At 34.3% G+C, this 26,857-nt stretch overlaps 1 protein-coding gene across 1 annotated transcript in view; it reads left to right on the top strand.

The window, feature by feature from the left end:
• Positions 1-24,954, top strand: part of LOC149083844 (casein kinase II subunit beta-like) — a 32,691-nt gene extending 7,737 nt beyond the window's left edge. Inside the window, exons 3-7 of the mRNA XM_089234234.1 lie at positions 3,345-3,447; positions 7,402-7,517; positions 18,035-18,110; positions 20,743-20,932; positions 22,320-24,954. Coding sequence (XP_089090360.1) covers positions 3,345-3,447; positions 7,402-7,517; positions 18,035-18,110; positions 20,743-20,932; positions 22,320-22,431 — 597 coding nt within the window. The 3' untranslated portion in view covers positions 22,432-24,954. The remainder of the gene's footprint in view (positions 1-3,344; positions 3,448-7,401; positions 7,518-18,034; positions 18,111-20,742; positions 20,933-22,319) is intronic.
• Positions 24,955-26,857: the final 1,903 nt, after the last annotated feature.

Here is a 26,857-nt window from a genome sequence, read left to right as displayed (position 1 = left end):
TTACATTTTTAATTTAGTTGCTGTATTTTTAAATTATATGACATCCATATTTTTATGTGCATCTTTTTCTCAGCCACCTCGTTGGGCATTTTGCCTGTTGTGGCGTTGTATTTGTATAATAATATTATCTGGATTTATCAAATACAAACTAATTCTTTATGCGAAAATATATCAGATTGCAAAAGTTCGCCTTTGTTGCATCATAAGAAATATTTATAGATCAGTTAAAAGTGAAATTAATTATTTGAATTTCAACACTTTTCTAAGAATCTGAACATGAAGGTTTAATTTAAAAAATTATTTTATTCACCAAAATGGCATTAGGTTTTACTACTTTTTTTTTCTTACTTTTTTTTCACCAACTCCCATTTGACACATTACGTTAACATTTCTAATTATTTCAGGAATTCATTTAATCCTAGAATTTTTAAATTTATTAATCGTTTTGAATTATTGCATTAACTACTTATGAAACTTAATTTAGTGAATACTGTAATAAATGTATAAGCGTACATGAAAAATGAAATATAAATTTCTTTTTACTAAGCATAAGTCAAAATGTACAAATATAATTAATGTAGTCATATAAGTACAATTGCGTTTTGTTACTCAAACAAATTAACTGTCAAAATAATGTTTACTCTTCTAGTCTTCTTCTTAATATATTAATAGGATTAAATTTAAAAAAAAATTGAAAATTCATGTTGTTTACCAAAAAAAGTGTTTAAAAAATTATGTTAAAAATAAAAAAATTAATAATTAATAAAAAAAAATTAAATTTAAATAACTTTTCTTAAATACTTTTTCTTTTCTATTCATAATCTGCATTTTTTTTTTGTGTGCATTTTAGTGGAAATTTCATTTGAATATATTGGAAATCTGCGAAGTTATGATATATTTTCACAAATAATATTGCTTGAATGGGGTTAGCCTAAGAGACATCATTTGTGAGGTTAGAAAACATTTTTTTTCTCAAAGTTTTTGAGATATGTACATGAAATTTTGCATGGTCAACAAGCATGGTAGAAGCAATAAACAAAAAATAATAATTGGAATCCGGTATGATGGGTTGCATTTCAGTATCTAGTTGAATGATTTGAAATCGAAACGATCCAGTCTTATTTCTATTAGTTTTGTGTTGCGAGCCAGAATAAACATATTAACGGTCAAAAAACCATTATTTTTTTTCTCCAGTATTTTACTTCATACATTTAGGAGAAATTTAAAATAAAAGTTGTTTTGGTAACTGCTGTGTCTCTGGTCTAAAAATATGTTTGAAAATTTGTATTTTTTCTAACGAAAAATTCCACAAAAACAAAGTTTACATAATTTTTTTGCATGTAAATTTCAAATGTAAGTGTATGAATTATTTTTATTCATATTTTGTATGTTTTTGCGAACACTTTAGTGAAAATTTCACTTGAATATATTGAAAAAGAAAAAGTTATGATTTATTTTCTCAAACAATGGCGCTTAAAAATTGAGCCTCGGAAAAGTCATCTGCATCAATTTTTGATAAATTTCAACATTTTTTTTCTTAAAAAGTTTTAGAGGTATGCAAATAATTTTTCACACGGTTAATAAGGATGGTAAATGCAACAAGTAAAAAAAAAATCATTGAAATCAGAGACTATGGGTGTCATGGCTGGGCGATTTGATATGGAATGACCCAGTATATATCTGGCTTTTTATTAAATTTATATTTCACACAGTGATACATGAAATCTTGTGACTTAAAACATAACCACTCCAATGATGATGAGGTACCTGCAGTGTACCATGCTTACTTAACCCTTTTTAGACCTGAGCATAGAGATGTAAAATTCTCGAGAATAATCTTTAGGAGAATATTATCGAGAGAGAGGGATGAGAGCAATTTCTATTATAATTAACTTGAGAATATTATAAGTGCTTGATGAAAATATTTATTAACCTATTTATAATATAGTTATATATAATATCCTTGAGAATATTCTCTGGAAGGACTACTTTTATAAATTACTGGGAAATATTATCGAAGTCAAGAATTATTCTCAAGTTATTAATAGTCCTTCCATAGAGTATTCTCAAGAATATATGTGATAACATGTATTATAATAAATCCTCTATAAATAACTTGAGAATAAGTCTCATTATTTTCTATAAGAATATTCTCTAGTAATTTACAATAGTAGTCCTTCGAGAGAATATTCTATGTCCCCATCTCTTTCCCTATCAAGAGGAACGGGAATAAAAAGTTTGTAGCCCACATATTAAAGTTTGAAAGCAAGATAATGAAACCACAACGTGGCTGAATTGCACAACTTACAAAGAAATGTGAGTGATACACAGAATGTAAGTGTATGTACAGATATTGAAGAAAACAACAGTTCTGTATCTTAGAATGAAGGTGATTGTATGAGAATAGCTTCCTTTGTCAATCAACTCTGGTTTAATTTCTTTTGTTTTGAACTTATTTCTGAAAATTTATCTAATTTTGAAGTAATTTTTTAAGGTTTTTTAATCTTGAGGTTTCTAAAATATTCATGACCAAACTTTTAAAACCTCTCATCACATGACCAAGAGAATGTTCTCAAACTAAAAGTCACCATTGGGGGGGGGGGGGGGTGACTATGTCAAAAATTGCTTTGTTTTAAATATCAGGCAAAGAAAACTGATTTATATTTCATAATATAAACAAAATTAGTAAAAAAATTTCATTGAGAATATTCATTTTTCTTGTAAAAATTGGAGAATATTTAAAATACAGGAGAATATTCTCACCTCGCATCTATCTCTACCTGAGCATTCATTTTTTGGAATTTCCAAAGTGTTTTGCATTTTTTATATTAAAAAAAATTCCTTAAAAGTATAAATATCAACAAATCTTTATTTTTTCAATTTTTCCTTTTTTTTTCTGGAGCAATAATTCAATTTCTTCAGCCAAGGTGATGCAGGGTATATTCATCATATATAATTTTTTCCAGAGTTTTGTTTAATTTTATATAATAAATCATACTTCTTTCAGAAGACACTTTCTCCTTGAGAAACCATTTTAAAAGTCACCCCCACGTCCCAAAAGTTCAACTTTAAGCCCTGCCCTTTGATGAAAGTTCATATTCGCAGTATTTCTAACTCAAAACTTACACAATCTATGTCGGGACTTAACTCCCCGAGATCAGATGAAAAATTCTACAGTGAGAAAAAGTCACCCATGCATTCGGGGGGCCCAGGGTTTGAAAGGGTTAAAGGTTATAGATTTCCTAGAAAATTATCTTGTATTCTGGATAATGACTGGTTTTGCTGGATCCATTGAATTTCTTTGTGTATCTTAATCTAGTCTCATTTAAAATTTGTATTATTAGGTTGATGAAGCTTACATACAAGATAAGTTTAATCTAACAGGCTTGGCTGAGCATGTTCCTCAGTATCGAAATGCATTGGATATTATTATGGATATGGAACCAGGTGATATATTTTTTTTAGTTATTTGAGATGTTCTCAAATACTTTCATGGAGATTTATGATTTCTTATGTTCCTTTGTATTTTTATGAACGATTCAGTCAAATAATTAATAAAATAGTCATGCACATTTTTTTTCAGGTCAACAGATTTTATTTTGTATCCAGAATGTTGCGAATCAAATATTTTCTGTTGTAAGAATAATAAAGTAGTTGTTGTTTGGTTTTCAGCCAGAAAAAAACTATGTAATTATTTTTCAAGAATTGAGACAAGTTGCGTATGTGGAAGGTTCCAGCTGCTGATGATTAACACTGTGTTGAACTGCAACAAAATGTTTTCTTTGAAGATTGATGTATATCAAATTCAGGTTTCGATAAATTCCAAGTCACCATGGCAACTATAAAACCAGTATTGGCCCCTAAACTTTTCTGTATGTAAATGCTAAGTTTAAGTGACACATTTCTTCGATATCATCGTAGTAGGGTTGGGATTTTTACTGGTAAAAAATAGTTTTTATCAGGATGTAGTAAGAACTAGGTATTTACCATGGTAAAAACCTTGTACATACAGTTAGCCTCTTAGTATTGATAATCATTATGCAGACTAAATTTTTTGTTAATTAATGATTTAATAGTTTAAATAATTATAAAAAAAAATTCAAATAAACATAAACCTTAATTTAAAAAAATAGAATTTTAAAAACGAACTGTTGTAATACATAACCAATGTTTTGGTCTTTATCAGCAGCACACTTTGAATTAGTTTGATGTAAAACGCTATATTTTTTCTTTGCCCCCCTCTTTGTATATATAAATTCTAATGACTTGCATTTTGTACAATTTATGGGCCCTAAGCAGTCTGTAGTGCAAGTCAGTGAATTTAAGTAATTTGTGGTCAAAAACATCAAATTCGAACAGAAGAAGGGTCACAAAATTCTAATAGCCAACAGGCGACACAGTCATAAATCTGCCTCTGCTATTTATAAACAGATACTTCGACTAGAATTTATAGCATGTGTACTTTTCTCTTTTAATCTCCAAAAATCACAGTTTTGAGATACAAGCATTTTCATTGTCATTACAAAATCGAAAATAAAGCATACACACAAATACAAATGAAAATATCATACATGAGCATGTTGTTTAGCTGTATGCACGTATTTGTGCATTTATCCCACATCTAATTAGTTATAATTAGCAAGACTCACTTTTAGATCAAAAATACATTTTTTTGGAGATATCATGTTCTGACCAAACACTAGAGACTTTAGTTTTTTCTCTAGAAAAAAGAAGCTTGGCTCGTATGAAAAATTTCTGGCACCAAAGTTTTTTTTTTTGATTTGTCAAAGTCTATGAATATTGAGTGTCCATTTGCAAATGGCACTTAAAAGTAAGTGAACCTTCTTTTTCCACTTGGTTATAAATATTTGGTTTTTTTTATTTAAGTTCTTCAGGAAAATGTATCAAATTAATTCCTGTTAAAAATTCATTCTTGATGTTTATAAAAATGTTAGCTAATTGTTATTTTGTAAGGAAAAAATGAACTTGAAAGCTATTAATTAATTTAACTTGAATTTGTTGAATCAGATCACTACTACATAATTATTTATTTAAAAATACAAACTACAGGCAAAAGCCCAGTTACAGTTTGCATAAATGAATACAAGATAAAGATAAAAACATATGTATATACAAAATTAAAAGTTTTTAAAAATATACATCAGTATTACTGCATCTCAGAAATCGGTACAATGGGGAATTTTTCAAAACATCAGAACAATATGGAGGTACATAAAAAAGATTACGACATCTAAGATTGAGTCGTGGGCAGTAAAAAGTAATAATATTTAGAAGTGCATCAATATCAAAGTGAAGAATTTTTACAAAAAACCTAGTAAGGGCCCTGAGACGGCGAGTTTCAAGGGAATCATAATTGAGCGATGAGCGAAGTATTTCGCTTGGTAAGTAATTATATGACTGATGTTTCTTAAAATATACATAGCGTAAAAACCTGTTTTGAACACATTCAATTTTAACTATATTAAATAAGCAACGTGAATTCCAAATTATGCTACAGTATTCCAAAACAGATTGAACATAGGAATTGAAAAGTAACAAAATAGTTTCAGCATTGTGAAAAAGCTTACTATTACGAATTGTAAAACCAAGACTTCTGGATGCTTTAGACACAATATAATTAATATGTTGGTTAAATGAAAAAGAACTGTGAAATATTACACTTAAATCCTTCACATTGTTTGGATGTGTGAAAAATTAAGGGATCATTAATTTTTGGTTGAGTTAATAAATGACCATGGAAAAAAAACTTATTTTTCCATGTTTAACAAATATTACATGTTTTGGTTCAGGGAAAACAGGTAAGGAATTAACAAAACTTTTTTTTTTATGCATCAACCAGTTATATCGTACAACAATATCTGGTCAGATATGTTTCTCTGCAGTGAAAGTTGTATTTTCTTCAGCACAGCAGGGGGGGGGGGGATTTTTGACATGGGTATACTGAGAAAGTACTATCTATCTGGAGTGAATTCAGGGCAAATAGGGAAAGCATTTTTCCTTTCTTGCCAATCCCACTGCATCACTTGCGTCCTAGGTTAACCTAACTACTTCAATTATTAAAAGGTCTGTTGTCCCTTCATGCATGCATGTATATACAGTAGAACTTCACTATGACAGACTTTGCTTTTTTTAATGGACAGTTACAATTTTTATCTGAGTTCAAAACTTGTTTTAAGTTATTTAAAAAAGTATTAGCTTGTGTAAAAGCATTTTCAATACTTGAAATGCAGGGGCATCAAAGATGGAGCTGATTGATCTAATGTATATAACGATCCCCTGTAACAATCATTGTGCATTCCCCAGACTTCCAAGTCTATCTCTGCCTATGTTTCAAGCAAGCAATTAAACATAGATCGTTGTTTTGTGTAAACACCAATGTGTGACATAACGCTTACCATTCGCCCTCCAGGAGAATTAAGATTGATGCAGTATATATGCTGCCCCTGCTCACTGAAGAAAACCCAGGCGCCGCCCGGGTTTTCTTCAATGAGGCTTTTTGGATCACGTGATATATCTCTCTCTTTCTTTGAGGAACATATAAACCGTGTCTAAGTTAACTAATATGGCGACTTCCTGCGTGACACATGAAAGAAACAAATCTAGATTTAAAGAAACGTAGAAATGAATTTTTTTTTAAGGGGTGCTAGGTATTCCTATTCCCCCCTCCCCCCACTTGAACTTCAAGTTATCCATCTGCCTATTTCTGATTCAAAAAAATGCTTACTTAAAGCTGTGGAATTTCTTCAATGTACTTTATGGGCCCATAATTAATTTTAAAACATCATAAACTATATGAATTTATGCAGTTGAATATTAAAAGACAATAGACACACCTTTTCATTTTCAAGCTTGAGAAGATATAAAAGGGTTGAAATCAATGTTATTACATGGATATAACTCAAAAGCCTCATTACTGGGAGGATCGAAAAAGTGGCGAACCATTATAAAGACATAAAAATATTATAAATATATTATAAATATACTGGCAGTGTTAAAAAAGGGAAAACCATTCTAAAGGCATATACACGTCTGAAACGCATTGTTGGGAGCCACTGTAACCAAAGTAAATTTTGAATATTTTTTTAGTAGCACTGTGTGAGGGAGAACGGGCAACTTGAGCTCGATTTTAGTTTCCCCAGTGTGAAGAGGGCCTTAATCTTAAAGTTTTTCCAATCTTTTCTGAATCACCCTGTATGTGTAATTCCTAACAAACATGGTTTGAAACAAACAAAAAATTCAAAGTTCATTATTAGAGTATAGCACCCGTGGCTGCTATGTACAAGGAACATGAAAAGTATTTGCTTTTTTTTCAATTACATTTTTATACATGTAGTTACATCAAGGTTGCTGATATTGTATACAATTAAATTTCATCTTTAGATGATGAAGTGGATGAGAATCCCAGTCAGGGTGACATTGTTGAACAAGCTGCAGAACTGCTCTATGGTTTGATTCATGCAAGGTTCATCTTGACCAATAGGGGTTTGACAATGATGGTAATATATTTTAATTTTATTAATATGAAAAATTGATATTGATACTAATACTTAAATTACAAACATTTCTTTTTCAACTAAATTGAGATTAGATTGTGAAATACACTGCTGGCCACCCAAATTGCAACACCAAGAAAGACAAGAGATATTGCAACAATATTTATTTTGTAGATAACACGTTGACCAAGCATCAAATGATTAAATTTATAGACTTCTGTGAAGTGTGGTTCCTGCCAAAATCAGTAGCCAGAGTAGCCGCCATTGTTGGAGATCACCGCTGCCACACGCCTCGGCATTGATTCAAAGAGACTTTGGATGTGTTCTTATGGTACAGCAGACCAAGCAGCTTCCACGCGTTGCCAAAGTTGATCTGGTGTGGCAGCTGGGGATGTAATCTGGGTCAATCGTTGAGCAACCATGGACCACATGTTTTCTATCGGCGAAAGATCCGGAGAGCGAGCTGGCCAGGGAAGCAATTCAATCTGGCGATTGACGAAGAACCTTTGGACAATGCGTGCCACGTGTGGTCGCGCATTATCCTGTTGAAATATGGCTGTGGGCAAGCCCTGAAGGTAAGGAAGGACAACTGGCTCCAACACCTCGGAGATGTAGCGCTGGCTTTTTAAAGTACCGGCAATGCGTACTAGAGGAGTGCGAGAGTGATATCCAATACCGCCCCATACCATAATACCCGGTGCAGGACCAGTGTGGCGGTGCATAACGCAGCTGCTCAGCATCCTCTCTCCACGGTGTCTTCAGACTCGAATCCGACCATCGTGGTGTTGCAGACAGAAGAGTGACTCGTCAGTAAAGACAATTTCATTCCATTGTGTAGTCCACATCCTTCTTTCATCGTACCATTGGCGGCGGAGACGTCTGTGGTTCTGCGTCAAGGGTAGACGAAGCAATGGACGTCTTGCGGACAGACCACTCTGCTGTAAACGGCGTCGAATGGTACGCGCAGACACTGGATGATGCGGTACAGACTGAATGTGCTGTGCTATGGTTCGTGATATGGCTGAGCGATCCGTCACTGCCATACGCACAATACGCCTGTCATCACGTGAAGTGGTGCACTGAGGTGGATGCGATCGAACACGTCGGTCCGTCGTACCCTCCTGCATCTAACGATCACATATCCGCATTACAGTTGTTTGGTTTCGTCCAACACGACTACCGATTTCCCTGAAAGATAATCCACAATCTCGGTAGGCCACTATCCTTCCTCTGTCGAACTCGGATACTTGATCAAAAGATGATCGCTGTTTTCTACGAGGCATAATTGATCGTTTTTTTGAAAAAACCACAATAAAAACACAATTGCCGTACTTCCAATCGTCGAAATCTCCAAGCCTTAAATAGCGCTTTGAAGTGGCGCCACAGGCGCCCGTGATGTGCGTCTGCGCTGAAATTCTATTCATTTGCATATCTCACCTCCGCTAATGCATGTTGTAAATTTCATATTATTTGCATGCTTCCTTCAGGGTGTTGCATTTATGGTGGCCAGCAGTGTACATTTTTGCCTAAAGAACAAATAAAGGAAGAATAATTTTTGATACAATAAAAACAAGAAGTACGTATTGAAAAACACATTCAAGTAGTAATTTTATTCATTCAGTTACATGATTTGATAATAAAACCAACAGAATTGATGGAATCGTACTGGAGCTCTTGGTTACTAATACTCCTATCTGCTTGGCTGTTTCAGCTTATTGTTGACAGTCAATTAGGAAAATGACCTACTTCATGACAGAATCATTAGCAAGTCTGACTTAATCGCCTACTTCATTCTGTTATTTTGTAGAAGGTGTCAAGCTGGTCATGAAGGGAAGAATGTAGGTCAGAGATCATATCCCCTCCCTTAATGCCAGAGACAGAGACAAGAGTGTGCAAATTTTCATCTTTGGTTTTATCTGGTACGAGAAGGTAGTTTTGCCAGAAACATAAATGTGTACCACCCATTTAAACACATTTTACAAAAAGTTTTAGGAAAACAACTTCCATAGAGTAACATGGGTAAAGTAAACATTCAAACATTTCAAGTTCCTGAAATTTGCACATATGTTGCTAGCATAAGGGGTGCAATATAGTTTGTAGTTGGCATTTATTTTGCTATCACATATTGCTGGATCAAATTTAACCCCTTTACGATCAGGGACGTAATATTGCTTCCAAATGCTAGTGGAATAAATTCAATCCAGCTGATTGTTTCTTCAACCTCTTTTTTTTTTTTCCCCTCATCCTGAAGCTTATTGTAACCCTATGAAACAAACTCCTCGTTCTCCACAGTATTTAGGTCCTGTATATGGGAATGAGAAATAGAGCGTGTAGGTGAGTGTGAAAAAAGGTACTGTACATCTGTTCTCTCTCTTAACTAATTATCTACTGTTTGTACTATTCCTCCCCACCCTTATTGCTTTTTTCTTTTCCTTTCTTCATTTTTTTAACGTGCAGGCAAGGCTACCACATTTATCGCCTATACGTCTAATACAGATAATTAATAATAGTACGCAGGTGGAAACTCTGCTATATTTTGCTACAATTTCCACCGTCTGCTATATTTTGCTACAATTTCTGGCATTTGCTACATTCTATTACAAAAATGCTGAAATTCTTCAATTCTTGCACCATCAACAAAATTTCCCCTTAAGAAACTTTGCAGTTGCGTCACAATAAAAGCTGACTCTTTGATAACATTGTTTGTTCTCCCTTCAATTTTATTTTTTGGAGCCACAAATGGAATTATCTTCAGGCTCCCTCCCCAGGATTTGCCGCCAAGCCTTCCGACAACGTATAAAATGGGGGGGTCAAACTATGCAAATTGCCTCTCATTCACAGAACAATGAAAACCTTCAGTCACTGTTTTCAACAATTAATTTACAAAGAAAAGTTCCTTTGATTTATGCGTGTTTTATGTTAATTATTTTTTAAATTGCTTCAATTTTCCCTGACTCGCTGTATTAGACAAGACATTCATGTATCCTTTAAAAGAATGGAACAGTTTGCAGGGGTGCAAGACCTGCGCCAAAGTGCGCCGAAATGGTTGTCTTGCTACATGGTGTGCCAAGGCGCGGAATCATTGCGCATTTGCGCCAATTCCAGTTTGTGATATCGTCGTTTTGACAGTAGCTCTTAAGAACGTGGAAAAAAAATAGCCTTCAAGAATATTCGCACTTACGCATAATAATCGTAACTTCGTTGCACTTCCTGAGTCATTGTACGACTGAGATTGTAATTTCCTCGTAACTTTTTTTTCCCCCTTCCTTACCAGCAACCCTGAACTATCAGGGCTGTTAATTGTTGTGGAAAGAAGTCTCCATGATAGATCAGCGGAGGCTACACTTACGATGTGCATCGTAACCAACGTTTCATTTAGCACGTGGTTCAGCGTTTCTGCAGTCATTTGTGTACATGGAATGCGCGGCGACTGATCATGTCTTCTAAGTTTAAAAGTAAGTTGAAATTTTTTTAAGTTCTTTTGTGCCTTATTTTCTTTTCTTTTTCGTTAAATATGAATGTCTCGCAAAATTTTGTGAGCAATAGCCTCTGTGGGCTGTGGGGACAAGGAATTAATGAAGATTCAAGCCCATAAACTGGGCTGTGGCCCCACAAGGGTAGAGCTGTCCTGGGTCCCACAGGGCCGTCTTAAGAGCATTATGGGCCCCCGGGCCAAATAATTTTTCTGGTGAATTATGGAAGGGGAAGCATATTTTTTTTTATGAATATAAATTTATATAATAAATATATATTTTTTATAAAGATTAATTTTCTTTGAGAGGGACCCACTTTTTCACTCAAAAAGGACCCAGATTTTTCAAGGTAAATTAAAGTACAGTGGCATATATCTCTGTTTATAGATGGTTCTATGTTTTGAGCTATTAATATTTATTCATTCATTTGATAAATAAAGGGAATTATTGATGAACTGATATGTTAATGATTGATAATATTGTTGTAACGTTTGAATTTCTAGATTTTATTTTAAATGTTTTTAGAGTACAAGTGTTGCAGTCAATATTTTAAGTGTTTATATAGGCTTACTCCCCACTAGCATAGTTTAATAAGTTGAAGCAGTTCTTATTTGAGTATTGGTATGCCATGTTTGAAACATGGAAAAAAAAAATTTCTTTACTTTTATGCTTTTGTGTTTTTCAGGCTCCAGGTCGACCCTGTTCAATGTAGAGGTGCTAGCTGAATTTTATGTCAATGGTGACAGAATATCTGAGTGGTGCCAGAAAGGATCAAGACCTGACCAAGGCTTTTGCACACTCTGCAATACAACTATAAGTGTCAAACAGCATGGAGTAACAGCCATCAAGAGGCATGCACAGGGAAAAAAACATGTTTTGATGGCAAACAGAAACAGAAATAAGAATGGGAAATTAAAAACCAGCACACAACAGTTATTGAATTTTCAGGAGAAAATTTCTAGCCATGCAGATAGAGTTGTTGCAGCAGAAGCCCAAATGGTTATTGCCTTTGCAGCTCATAATATTCCCTATTCGTTTGCTGACACAGCAACTGACATATTTCCCGCTATCTTTCCAGATTCTGCAATTGCCAGAGACTTCTCATGTTCCAGGACAAAGATGTCGTACATAATTTCTGATGGCATTGGGCCATATTTCAAAGATGCCATGATAGCTGAAATTAATAAAACTGGGTCATTTTTCACAATCCAAGTGGATGAGACTCCTGTATCAGAGAAAAGAGTGCAACAATTTGATATTCTCATTCGATATTATAGTGAGTCATTGAAGAAAGTTGTGGTCAAACACTTGGAGTCATTCCATATTGGTCATGCTACTGCAGACATTTTACACAACTGCATTGAAACTGCACTTTCTGGTGTAGCCATGTCCAATCTTTTGAGTTTCTACAGCGATGGTCCCAATGTGATGAAGTCCTTGACAAATAAAATCAAAGTTTGTCAACCTGATTTGCTTGATGTTGGAGAATGCTTGTTACATAAAGTACACAATGCTTTTTCAAGGGGATTAAATTCTTTTGGAGCAGAGATTGAAACACTTATCATTGACATTTATTATTATTTTCAACGATCTCCTGTTGAAAGTAGTGATTTCAGAGTAATGCAGAGCACTCCTGATGTTCCTGAGCATATTTTTGTACGACATGTAAACAGTCTATGGCTGATGTTGGCTACGAGTCTGTCTAGATTCATTGAACAGTTTCCTGCACTAGTTCAGTTTTTTGTCAAAGGGAAGAGTTCTCGATCCGATACCTGTCCCTTAAAAAAAATACAGGAGGCACTTGCGGACAAATCTGTTCTGGCTAAAGCACTGTTTTTAAAAAATGTATGTGTCTTGTACACTGGATTCTTGACATTGTTCCAGAAAGATGAAACCCTGATACATGTGTTATATGATGAGCTTGGACTTCTTGTTCGAAAACTCATGGGACGTTTTCTGCATATGAAATGCTTTCAGCATGTCAAATTCTGATCTAAAAAAGTGGAGATTGAGAAAAGTGAAAATTGGAGAAAAGATATGATTGTTGGGGGAGACACGGATATAGAACTGTCTATGCTCAACGACGGTCAGAGGAAAAGGTTTATCTTGGGAGCTCGCTCCTTTTATATAGCTTCTGCGAAGTATCTCTTGAATGCATTACCTTTTGAAAACATGGTTTTGGAGAGGATGAAATGTTTGCATCCTCTCTTCTGTACAGAGAATTCTTCTCTCTCTGCTATTAAAATTATTGCTGGAAAGTTACCCAACATTGTATCCCCCCACACAATTATCAACTCTGTGTGATGAATGGGTTGCCTTGCAATGCGAAGAATTGCAAGGAGCAACACCAGTTCAAAGAATAGACAGATATTGGGCCGATATATTTGAACTTTGTCATCTTGATGGCAGCCATAAGTTCAAAATTTTGCCAGTTTTGGTGAAGGCTCTCTTATTCCTAGCACATGGCAACGCAGAGTGTGAAAGAGGGTTCAGTGTGAACAAAAGTCTGCTTGAACAGAGAACAAGTCTGTCCATCCAAAGCATCAATGGAATAAGACAGATAAAATCTTATGTTCAAAATTATGAGAATGTGAAAGAAGTTGTTATTGATGTTGGACTTGTTAAAGCAACGCGCGATTCGCATAGAAAATATTTTAACAGGCTTCAGGCAGAGAAAATGGAAAAAAAAAGATTGTTAATCATTTTGTTTTAGAAATTGTTTGAGTATCGTATACACTCATGTATAAGCCAAGTTTTTTTTAATGAAAAATTTGTTCCTTAATTTTTGGGGGGGGGGGGGTTGGCTTGCACATGGGTCAGATTTTTTAGAAGAGAATATCGACCCATACTTTACTAAATCGTGCAGCATACATGGCCTCAAGTTAATTTGAAGATCCGTGATGTCATTGGATTACATAAGGTGGTGTCTATAATCAGTTGAGTAATTTTCATAGATATAGATGAGTTACTCATCAGTGGAGTGATTTTTCTAGCTATGTTCAGACTCCACAGAACCGACGGTCGTTGGCTTTGATATCTGATGGACTAAAGTCAATTTTACAACCTTTAGATGTTAGCATCAACAAGCTTTTTAAAGATTATTTAAGAACTGAATGGATCAGTTTCGAATATAAAGATTCAAAAAGTGGTGCCTTAAAGAAATTGCTCATTGGCCTAGTATGCCAGTAAGTTCATGAGGTGTAGAACTGTTTCCACCAAAATCATCAAATCCTTTAAAAAGTGTTATATCAGTATCCCCATGGATGTAACTGATGACGACAGCAATGACAGTGCAGTTTAAGATGTAAAAGAACATGCTATACTATGTATAGTTTGGAGAATCATGAGAAATTTTCAATTCATTGAGGTTTTGGTGGTCCTGAAATGGGGGGGGGGGGAATCGGCATATACATACATAACGTATTTATATTTATCTTTTATTGTTTTTTTTTTTTTTTCATTTCAATCATTTCTTCAAATTCTAAGCAATTTTTTGTGGAACCTGTATTGTACTTTATTTTTTAGCTAGTAAAGTGAATAAGAGTTTGGTTTTCTCACTGCAGAAATTCTTGCTGCCTAAGGCTTTCAGCATGCATGTGTATATTTTGAAAAAATAAATGTTTGATATTGTGATTTCAGTAATGTATTCTTTATCAGTGATAGATAGTTCAGAAAAATTTCAAATGGACTTCAATCTGTAAAGGAACTTGTTTAAGATTATTCATTTAAACATTTTTTTAAAAATGTTAACGTTTCAGGGAAAAATTACACCTTATATTGCCGATTTTTGGAATTTCTGCTCCAAAAATGGATGTTTGCCTCTCCGAAATGGACGTGTGGCACTTGCACCCCTGAGTTTGCGAAAGAACGTATTATTGCATTGGGAAAACAGCAATGACGAATCTGTCTTAACTATCAGGAGTTGTGACGCAAAAGCCGTCGATAAATTCATGCTGTTAGGAAAACAACTTCCATAGAGTTAGAGAAGTACAAGTTCTTGAAATTTGCACATACATGTTTCTGGCCTAAGGGGTGTGATATAGTTTGTAGTTGGCTATCTATTCTTTTGGCATCATCTACCATGTGCTGAAGTATAGGTCAGGAACTTTTATTTGCTTTTTCATCTATGTTAGTGTCAGGGTTGTTTGGTTTAAACCACGTTGGTTTTAAACAAGTGGTTTTTTTTTCAAAAAATCAAATAAAAGTTGCCTAAATATCATTTTTTTTTCCTTGAAAAATATCATATTGGTTCACTATTAGCCAAAATGTGTGTTTTATTTTTACCACATTTTATATCCTCGGGGTACATTCTGATGGTATATCTTTAAATGACATAAGATTTTATAAGTGGTTTTTTTCAAAAAGTCTCATAAAAGTGGCCAGAATATACATATATTTTTCATATGAAGTATCTTAGTTATTTAAAGTTATATATATAAAAGCCAAAATTTCTCATTCTTACAACATTTTCTAACCTTTGGCTACATTCTGATGCTCTATTTTTTAGCAAATTCATGACTAAGGATTGCATCACTCATCTAAATGTAGTGGTGTATTATCTCACAGGGTTTCTTTTTCCCTTCACAAAGAAGCAGCTACAGTAGTGACACCATCATGCTAGGGCCAGGTGGTCCTATAATCCAATAAAGACACCAACTGTCCTTAAAGGACAAAGACTAGTGTACTAGTAGTTACATTCTCACATACATTTTCATTCCCATAAGAAGTAGCACATCTCCTACTATATATCTCCCAGCCTTAATATTCAATAGTTGTTTTTTTTAATACTTTCACACACACACTGTTAAGCCCAGTTAATCAAGGTTCTACTGTATAGTAGTAACAGATTTATGAAAAATAATCAGCTATATACGGGGTGATTATAATTTAAGTTTTGATTCCAAAACTATTCAACAAGTACTGATTGGAATGACTTGAAAATTTGCATGCATACTCCTGAAGCAATGGAAGTTTCTTTCGCAAAAGAAAAAAGTGCAAAATGTGTAAGTAGATGATGCTGTACTTGGCCAGCAGTATAATCTATTTTGTGCAACCACATCATTTCGGCACTTCCACAGCATCAGTGTGTGGATAGAACTTCTATCCACATTACAATACTAGCAAAGCAGCTGCTGAAGACCCATTTGGACAGGATGCACCTTAACCGTCGCAACTTCTGGCTGTGGGGGTACCTCAAAATGTTATAAACAGTGGTCAGATTGCAAACACTTTGGTGAATTGCAATCTCCAGCACATTCCCTATATGTTAGAAGTTCCTCAGGAATATTAACGGGGGGGAGGGGGGCATTTGGTTTAATAAAGCTGAATTGCAAGCACATCCACATTATGACCATGACATACTCCGATTCTGTTGTTGAACAAGAATTTTTGTGCTTTCAACCTCATAGCCAGAACACGCGGTGCACAACATATTTAACATTTCTTAAGTAAGTTGTAGTTATTTGTTCAATTACTTCGTTTTTTGTGATGTTTCCATGAATTATGAAATCGTGAAATGCTATAATTAAGGTATCATTTTGCCATGACTGGCTATCGTTTCCATTCTGCGAGCAAATTTCCCCCATGTTGGATGATGTCATTAATTTTTTCCCCTTTATCAAATAAAATTGAATTTTTTCAGGAATATTCATGTCAATTTTCAAGTCATTTTGACTGTTTTTTTCTTTTTTTTACAGTGTTTTGAAATCAGAACCTTAGTTATAATCACCCTGTATATCGTAAATCATTGCTAATTCGTTGGGGATTCGTTGGGGGGTTCCGCGGGGGGGGGGGGTGCATGTGTGGTGTAGCAGTAGTAGGAAGGGGCTCGGGGATCCATGATGTTCTTAAGTCAGCCACCTCGTTGGGCAATTTGCCTGTTGTGGCGTTGTATTTGTATTTGTATAATCTGCATTATTTATGCTTCATTAAATACATTATATTCACCTAATTTTTATTACTTTTTGCAAAATAGCTTCCTAATTAAGTATACTGAAATTAACTGGAGAAAAACCTTTATATATTATATGATTAATAATAACATTAAAAGAATTTTCAAACACACAGTAATCCATTGAGTTATGCAAAAAATAATTAAATTGCAATAGCTGGTTTTTGTTAAAATGTAATAAATATTTATTGATTAATTAGCATGGGAATAGTGTTAATTACATTAATAAACATTTTATTTTAGTTAATTATTAGAAGTTTGAATGATTTTTCAGGAATTTCATTGTTTTTAATGTTAATACTATTTAAAACAAAAAACCGGTTTACACCAAAAAAACCTGTTTTTTTTGGTTTTTTTCAAAAAAAACTGTTTCTTTACCAACCCTGGTTAGTGTTCATCAACTTAGTCAAGGTAAAGTGTGTTACAATTTGAAAATTATATGATTGTTTAAAAATATAAATGAATGATTCAGTGTGTAGCAAGAATGAGAAATATTTTTTCTCAGCCCAATATGTCAAGGAAAGACTTTTTTTCTATACCAAGGTAAACTCTGAAAGAAATGTCTATTGTCTTTACTGGTAATCGAACCCTAGTCCTCTTGTGATCTGGGCAAGCAAGCTAATCTATATACTGTATTTTAATGTGTATAAGAAACTCTTCCTTCCCCCCCCCCCAAAAAAAAAAAAAAATTGGTTCTAAAAGTAGAAGTTGTTTCCATATGGGTTGTATTACAGATGTATAACTTTTAAGCCCAAATAATCAAGGGGTTCCTTTTACAAGTTAAAATATGGTAGATCATGAGAGACATGACTTAGCTTTTCTTATATAACATACACACACTGTAGCATGATATGCTAAGTAAATAAAGTGTAATGTACCTTGTGTGTTTATTTCTTTTTCTATCTCTTCATTTGTATATGCATGAACTAATGAAGTCCAAGATTCTTCACAAATTCCACATGGGTTTTCGGAACCCACAGTGGTATTTTAATCTTTGAGATGTTCATGCTTGTTTTCATGGTGCGTGCGGGCGGGCTTCAAATAATATATATATTTTAAAAGATGAAATAAACAAGCCATATTGGTTTTCTTTTCAGGCTGAGAAACAAGATCAAGGAGATTTTGGATTCTGTCCAAGAGTATTCTGTGACAACCAAACACTTTTGCCAATGGGTAATAAATTTATAGTTATTTACATAGGAGGATATTTTCACAATTCGCCGATACAGGGCTATACAGTATATAGGGCTTAACAAATCCCAGGTCGTCATGGCGAATAAAACTCTGTATTGGTGCCTAAAATGTCTGTGACTATTAAATTGCTGCTTTAAGATAACATAATTTTTTTTTAAATAATATCAGCTTGTCTACCAACACAAAGGGATGACCAAGGACCAAAGGATGATCAATTTTTTTCTGAACTTCATCTCCATTTGGTATCCATTCAGTCTTTCATACTTCGGATGACCAAGTCATGGAAAAGTTGAAAAAAAAATTCAGTTCTTCCTCAAGTGAAGCATGTTTGGCATCTAAATTATTTACAACTAGCTGTAATACCCGTCGCTGCCCAGGTTTTTTTGTACACTCTGGGAGCATTAAAGTTACAAACCATTATAAAGGCATATACATGTCTAAAATGCATTGTCAGGGAACCAAGGTAACTACAGTAAACATTCCAAAAGTCATTGTTGAAGCCTAAAAAACTATTGTTGCTCGACTGTTGGTTTTTTTTTTTTTGCTCATTTTGGGTATTTGCCCAGCTCCGACGAACTTTTAACCCTTTAACTGTACAAATTTGTAAAAAAAAAAATTACCTCAGCTTTCTGTGAAAATTAACAAAATAGGTCACGAGTAAAGCAAATTTAGCATTTGGATAATTTTTTTTGTGTGACACATTTCCCATTAGTATTCGAAGGGTCAACGTAGCCTATCATTTAAGTTTTCATATATGCAAAATTTGGCGGCGATCGGTCTAAAATGATTTTTATACAGAACATACACACACAAACCGACAGAAAATCAATTTTATGTACAGTGAAACCTTGATGTAACAATACTCTGTGGACCGAGAAAGAATATCAACGTAGAGGAATTAGTTATTTTGAGAGCCATATTTAACATATTGAGTATTGTTGTAGCAAGGTTTCACTGTATACTCTAGCTATAATACCTGCGGTTGCCCGGATTTTCTTCAATTACTGGGAGGACTGAAAAAGTGACAAACCATTATAAAGGAATAAACTATTATTACTAGGGCTCTGATTTTTATGACAAGTCATATTTTGTGCATTTTCGAGCTATTGGTCATATTTTGAGCAATCTGTCATATTTTAAGAATTTTCAATCATATTTTAAGAATTTTCAATCATATTTTAAGAATTTTCAAGCAATAGCTCTTTCTTTTGGTTATTTTCTCACCAAAAATTTTAATCTGTGGGTATTTTCTTCAAAGTCGTAACTTGCAATAAATTCTTCTCTTTTTTTTTTTTAGAAGAGAAAAAAAAAATGCTTTATTTCCAGTAACCACTCTTTTTTTGTCCTCGGAGGATCCTTTCGCTATGTTTCTAAATGGCACTCCAAGCACTTGCGAAAGATATTTAATTCAACTAGACCTTATTTGATTTTAATTTCACTCAAAATCTTTGCATTTAAGGCATTTTCATCATATCTGAACACCAAGATTTTTGTCAGGAGGGGTGACCTACCTTTTTGCCACTGCCCCATTACTGTAAAAGCTCTAGAACAGCGGTTCTCAACTGGTGTTCCGTGGAGCCCTTGGGGCTCTGCAGCAGCTCGAGAAAAATACAAAAAACGGTAAATTCAGAAAAAATAAGTATTTTTGAATAATAATGAATCAGTAACTTTGATGAATGAATGAAAAATAGCAATACAGGGCTCCTCCACAGAAATTATATACCAGAAAGGGTTCCACAAGTCAAAAAGGTTGAGAACCGCTGCTCTAGAACAATGTTTTTTGCATTATGTTTTTAAGTAAAAATCAATTTTTTTAACTCTTCCTCCTAAAGTTGCTACTTTCTCAAGCTTTGTAGTTGCTTCCTTTGTCCCTTTCTTCAATTCTGGCGGTGTCTAAAGTTCAAAGTAAAAAGTTACAGAATTTTTTCTAGGACTTTAGGAAGAACATTTTCAGCACTGGCAATAGCAGAGGTGAAGTCATGCATCGTGAAGGATTAACATCACGAGGACCTGGGTTTGAATCCCACCAGCGCAGTGGTGGTTAACTGAAATTGATTTTCTGTTTTCCAACTCCAAGCACTAATGTGAATCGATCTTCCCCCTTTGAAAAGTCTCGCAACAGATCCTACAACCATGACTGCAACCAAAAACAAAAATTGACAGTCACCCTGGGGCAAGCATCCATTTGGGCATCTTTCCTCATAATTTTGAATGAACAAATGTAAACATGGTGCCCTTGTTTATCCAGCGCATGGCGCACCAGATCTCCCATTTTGGGCATTTGCCCAGTTCTGATAAACCTTTAAAGTAGCCCATCATTTCAGTCGGGTCCTGTTTGGTATATATTTATGTATATACCGTGTAGTGTATATATATGGTATATATAATATATAAATAGCAAAATTTGGCTATGATTAGTCTAAAATCATAGATGCATATAAAGAACACAGACAAAAAATGAATTTTATATTTATAGATTTGTCAAGCCCTAATTTGTATTTATTACAGTTCAAAGTCTAGGGTTATGCAAAATGGCCAGCGAATTGAAAAAATCTTGCTAATTCTTTTCCGCCTGTAAAAAAAAAGTGTCAAAATCTTCATACAATTTCAGGTTTGTCTGATTTCCCCAATGAGAAAACGGTGAAAATGTATTGCCCAAAATGCATGGATATTTATAACCCGAAGGCAGGGCGTCATATGGGTGTTGATGGAGCATACTTTGGAACAAACTTTGTCCATATGATGTACATGGTGATTCCAGAACGGAGGCCAAAAACACCTCCTACCCAATTTGAAGCCAAGTAATGTATATATTTTTGATCAGTACTCAATTGTGTGAAATTTTGATTTTCTTTTCAATATTGGGGATTTGCCCAATCAAAACTGAAAGAAAAACAAAGTGGATCCCCCACTTAATACACCATCACCAGGATTCTGCCATCTGCCATACAAATGTAATAAGTGGGAAGACACTGAACAGGCAATTTTTCAATGGGGGGGGGGGGGTGAGTTTTTTTGACTTTGCGAATAAGACTTCTCTAATGAGATCAACATCTTGAACTGTATCCGATGTATTTTATGTATTGTTTTATTAAATTTGTGGAGCAATTGTTTAACCATTGTGATATTAATTTGGGAAAGGATTGTTCTGTGGAAGTACAATGAGTTTCTCAATAATTTAGAAGTTCAAGCTAGTGCTTTGTCAGGCAATTGTGGCAGAATAAGTCGTCGACATAGTCGATTTCATTTTTACTGCATCTAATATTTTGCGGCCTGGTGTTGTGCTTTTTGTGTCTGCAAGTCCAATCCTAGAACGTAAATCGGCTATGAATTTCATGGGTGAAGTAACTTGGTGAGATTTCTTTTCAGATGCCAACAGTGCCAAAAATTATGATTGGCAGTTGATGTTATATGTATAGATTTTTTTCTGCATTAATTTTATGATTAGCATTAACTGTATGAAAATTTAAACTGAGCCAGCAACAGAATTTTTTTGTCTTCTACTATAGCAGTGTTTAGTAAAGATAAAGTGGGTAATGTTGTGCCTTAGTGAGTGATTCAGTGGGGTCTTAACATGTGAGGCCTGTAGTGCAGAGTGGGGGGGGGGGAAATGTGATCTCTAGTGTAAAGATGATTTGATTAGGATTTTTGAGATTAAACTTGTAAATTGGTAAGCAGACTTATTTCTAGCCAGGTAAAGGCCTCAGAAAAATCACTTTGCTGGGAAAAGGGCATGATGCCCTTAAGACGGCCCTGAGGGGATTCAAAGGACCGGAGGTAGTAAAAGTTGGAGATAAAGTATAAGATCTTATGGGATTGCTTAACTAGAAGAGTGTTATAAAAAAATATGTGAAACAAGGGCAGAGAAAGACAAATTAGATTAAGAAACTTGATGCTAAAGGTTATCATATCAACAATCACAGTAGTGTTGAAACTGATTCAGATTTGTATCAAACATTTGTATATTTATTTGTTATTACTTTTCAAGAGCAATACATATGACATAAAACTCTTTTTAACTGTGTGATTATTTTTACAATGAAGTATCTGAATCAAGTAATATCTAATATTTATCGGCCATGTGAAATATTGATTCAGGCATGATTACTATACATAGTTACTGTAAATTTTTTAAGATTTGTCTAGCCCTGGTACTAATCATTTCCCTCCCTCTTACTCTCATATCAGGCTTTATGGATTCAAGATTCATCCTCGTGCTTACCAAATACAGCAACAGACCAGGGCTGCTCCCAAAAGCACTCTCCGACCTGCCCTGTTGAACAGTGTCACAAAGCGTTGAAGTGAAAAAGTATTTCGATCAAACACTTGAAAAGAAAAAGTTTTGTTTTGGTTAAAACCTGAAAAAGTATGTTATTAGAAAGGAAAGTGCCTTGATTCTTTTTGAAATAACTAGTCAAAGCTTGAATCGTGTTTGTATGTAATTCATGTTCTATAGTGCAATTTTGTGATTGGCACGTTTTTCATATCGTTTGTGCAGGAGCTTACTGAAACATTTTTAGTTTTTTTTGTTTGCTTAATTGATGTATGACCAAGTTTTGAGATATGTTTATTTTTATTCGTTTTTGTTGAAATGTTGGTTTTTCTTTCATTTTCAAGCAATGTATGTATTTGCTTAATAATATGGTCTTATTGGTATATTTTTCTTGATCCTACATGGATCAGTGCATCTATCGATTTGATTAGTGATGTTAATTTACATGTGCTGGCACGCTTGCGTATCGATTCAGGTTAACTTTCTCTAAGTAAGATATGTGTATATATCAGGTGGGGAACAAAGTTCTTACCAGAAATTTATTGTTTGGAAAAAAGGATACACAAAAAAAACAAAATATCTTTTCAGAAGAAAGTCATAGAAGATTATTCCACTGTGATCCCACCAGGCAGGCAGTGTGATTTTCCTTTGTATCAGCATACGTGTGGAGATTTTTTTTTTTTTGCCCTCGCACCGGACAATTTCCAGCTGGATTGTTGGGGAGAATGATCATAGTAGAAACAGAATCCTACTGTTTTGGCATTTACAGTGGCCTCTCCTAAGACAGAATTTATCGTGATTGCAGCCCCGAAAACAAGTTTGGATTTTCAGTGGAACTAAATGTGACAAATTTTAGATTTTTTCGACAGAAATTTCACACGTCCTGTATTACACCTAAAAGTTACAAAGAACATTTTGCATACTACTAGAACACACTTTAATGTTTCCAAAACGATTGTGATTATGCAAATTAGAAAGTAAACACAATAGTCTGCAGTAAGCACGACTACTCGTCTAGTGCTATCTATCATTTCTGGAAAGAACTTTGTTCCCAACCTAAAATAATCTTGGAAATTCATATTTCCCCTCTTTGTGACTGAAATTATCGAAAGAAATTGAAGTTTTGTTTATACTTCATTGGCAGCTGGACTTGTACTTTGGTGAGAGAAAGTATTTTTCTTTTTACATTAATGTGCGTGCTTTTGTATATGTACAAGAATATTTACGATCAATTTTTTTTTATTTTGAGTTATTACGAAGGTTGAAATAAAACATTTTGGCGATGCCTGGCATTTTCTGTTAGGCGATGATTGATTGGATTGCATTTCAAAAATTTCTTTCATTGTTATTCTGGGATAAACAAGCATGCAAAAAGTGTCAGAAAGTGTCACCTTATAATGAAAACTTTGTTCATCAAAAAATAACGTATAAAACAGGGTTTTTTTTTTATATCTCTATAGAGAGCAGATCATTGCAGATTTTTTCCTTCAAAAGCTGTAACAGGTGAGATGTGATAATCTCAACCTAAAACACTCAAAAAAAGTCATTTTCAAAAAAAATTCATGCACAAGGTTTTCATTATAAGGTAACGATGTATATTTTTATTCTTTTAAAGCAGTCCTATTTAAGAGTTGTCGATTAGCATCAAGATGCTGATTCGAACTTAGTTAATTTAAAAAAGGTATTTTTAGGTTGGAACAAATCAAAAATTGATAGTAGTGAAGGTTTGTTCTTGCATTAAAACAGTTGATATCAGTAGTTTTGTAATAAAGTGTTAAACAAAAATTGGAGCTACCTCGATTTTGTGAGAGGTTTTCAAGTCTAAGAACATTAGATTAAGCCTTGAGATAGCATGTTCTGGCTACGGTATTCATGAATCTTGTAATGAGCGCTGTATTGAAAGCTCTTATCAGCTCATCAATCACTATTTTAATTTAAACGTGGTATAAAAGTAGACTATATAGTTTAATATATATATATTCTGTAAGTTTTTCTGGTTGCATGAGCATGTTTTTTGATAAACTTGCTGCTCGTTGTGAATATTTTGATAACAATGCTGAAGACCTTTTTTTTAAATTCACCTGTGAAACTTGATTGAAAAATTATACTTTAAGCGCTGTGTCAGTGATGATAATCAGCTGATGCCAGTATTCACACCGCTCCCAGCACGATATCCCTAGTGAGAAGTATTTTTCCTTACTTTACTGTAGCTATAGTAAGGATTTAAACAGATTCCAAGTATGGCAACTTGCTGCAAGCAAGAGCCAGTATACATGTAGCTAAAGTGACCGAAAATTGCTTAATGACTGAAAATTTTGACTTTATGTGCAGCCCCCCCCCCCCCAACCTTTCATCACAAAGTTTGTATTTCGTAATTTTTTATTCATATTGAAATGTTTGACATCTATAACATATGTATATTTGTGCAAGGTAGCGAGATGTTTTTGTACGAAATGTATATGTAACTTCTGTGATAACTGTGCCTTATATCCATGATTACATGTTGGCTGTCATTTCATTATCTTGTGAAATAAATGGTTTGTATGTGCAGTGCCATTTATCATTTAATCAGGTCAGATCGGTTGATATGAAAAATTAATGCTGTTTTTGTGATCTTGATCAAAATTTTTTAAAGTGAAACTAGTCTTGAATGAAATCAAAAGATAGTCCATTTCATAATGCTTTGATGTGCATCTATGCAGACAGTATTCATTTTGGTCTCGACGTTCGAGTTCATTGTACTTTTGTATGTAGATATATCCGTTGATCCTATGTTGATTTGATTCGCTGAGTTAGCTGGAAATTAACTGTAACTGGAAGCATATACACTTTGTTTTGCCAGTTAACAGCTATGTTAGTGGGCATCTCATAAGTCTGGGTTAGATCCCAGCAAGCAACATAGTGATGGTTGGCTGAAGTTGGCCATTTAGAACTTATTGAAGCAAGACTATATTAGCTCGGATAATCAAGGTCCAACTGTACATACAAATCCTGTTTTTTCCCCCACTGTTATAATTTTTATTCAAACCTTTGACTGGGCTGAACATGTAGCTGAAAGCAGTTTTTCGTGTCAATCGTATATACAGTTGAATCCTGTTTTATGAATACAGTTATAGCAAAAATTGTTTTAATGAAAAGTTCACATAGGAACAATGCAAAAGATCTGTCGTTATAAAAAAGTGATTTCTCCAGTCTCTCTTGGAGTTCATTATAATGGGATTCAACTGTATGTAAAATAGTGTTTTAATTGAATTTGATAAAATCTTGCACAACCATATTTTAAATGTATTGGGAGGGGGGGGGGGGCAGGGACGTGAAAAAAGCGGGTTTAAAGCTTCAAGAATTTTCATCAATGACTGCTCTCCATTTCTTTCCTTACGAAGGAAAAAAGTTGTCACATGTATGCACATGTAAATGGGGCTTTTAACTATCAATATACCCTGGGTTAATCAATTTCTGGCCTGGGAGCAGTAGCAACGCCATATATAGCAGAAACACCACTGTGCAAAGCTTGTGACTTCAGTGAAGAACACCTATAGCTATTGGATATAGCAGGCCCGCTCATGTGCCATCTTTACCATTATTTTATATATCCAATGGTTATAGGTGAGATGACCACTTTCAGTGATGTCACAAGCTTCACAAGGAAGCCTTCTGCTATAGATGGTGTTGGCAGTAGCCACATTCCATAAAGTTGCCAACTAAGAGAAAAACCATTAGCAAAGTTGTGATCATCTGAAATTCGGCAGATAGCATAAACAGTAGTATTGTGACTATTCACACTGAATTTTCATAGGGCAAAGTATATATAGTTTTCCTCATTTTATAAAAAAAAATTCCAGTTATATGGCACGATTTCGGCAAACACCTTGAAGGCTTTTGAAACAAAAATGTTTATTATGAAAAAGAATAAGGAAAAATGCATAACACCTCCAAGATTCTTGGCGTATGTCATTAGTCTCCGTAAAAATTATTAATGCATGTCAGGATATTACTGTTTGTATTACCTGTATCGCAAGACCTGCCTCTTTTGGAAGAGTAAATAATTCTTTACCTAATACTATAACAGAAGAACGGGGAAAAAAATCGTAATATTTCTTAACACACCGAGAGCACTGTCTTCGGAGGAAAAAAACTATAGTGCTGACCAGGGATCCATCCCACACTTGGGTTGGTTGCCAAATTTTAACCCAGTTTCTCAACGGAAAATATACATCTGTTCAAATCGGATGTGGTCAGAATGAAGCAGAGCCTGCGTGCAAGTCTAATGCAATGTTCTGATTGACTGCATGCAAAAATGAATGGAACATTGTTGAGTGCATGATCACTCATTTTGGTTTGGACAATCCATGTCTCACAAGTTGAATGGTGTTATTGTTCCGGATACAACTAGGATCACAGATCTGGGTATTCTTATTGATGAGTGGCTTAGGTTTTCTGAATGTATTGTTCG

This window comes from Pholcus phalangioides, unplaced genomic scaffold (genome assembly GCF_987345545.1).
Source record: "Pholcus phalangioides strain wild (caught in Gottingen) unplaced genomic scaffold, Ppha-v1.0 ptg000008l_1, whole genome shotgun sequence".
Taxonomy (NCBI): domain Eukaryota; kingdom Metazoa; phylum Arthropoda; class Arachnida; order Araneae; family Pholcidae; genus Pholcus; species Pholcus phalangioides.
This window is presented reverse-complemented; position numbering and strand designations above follow the sequence as displayed.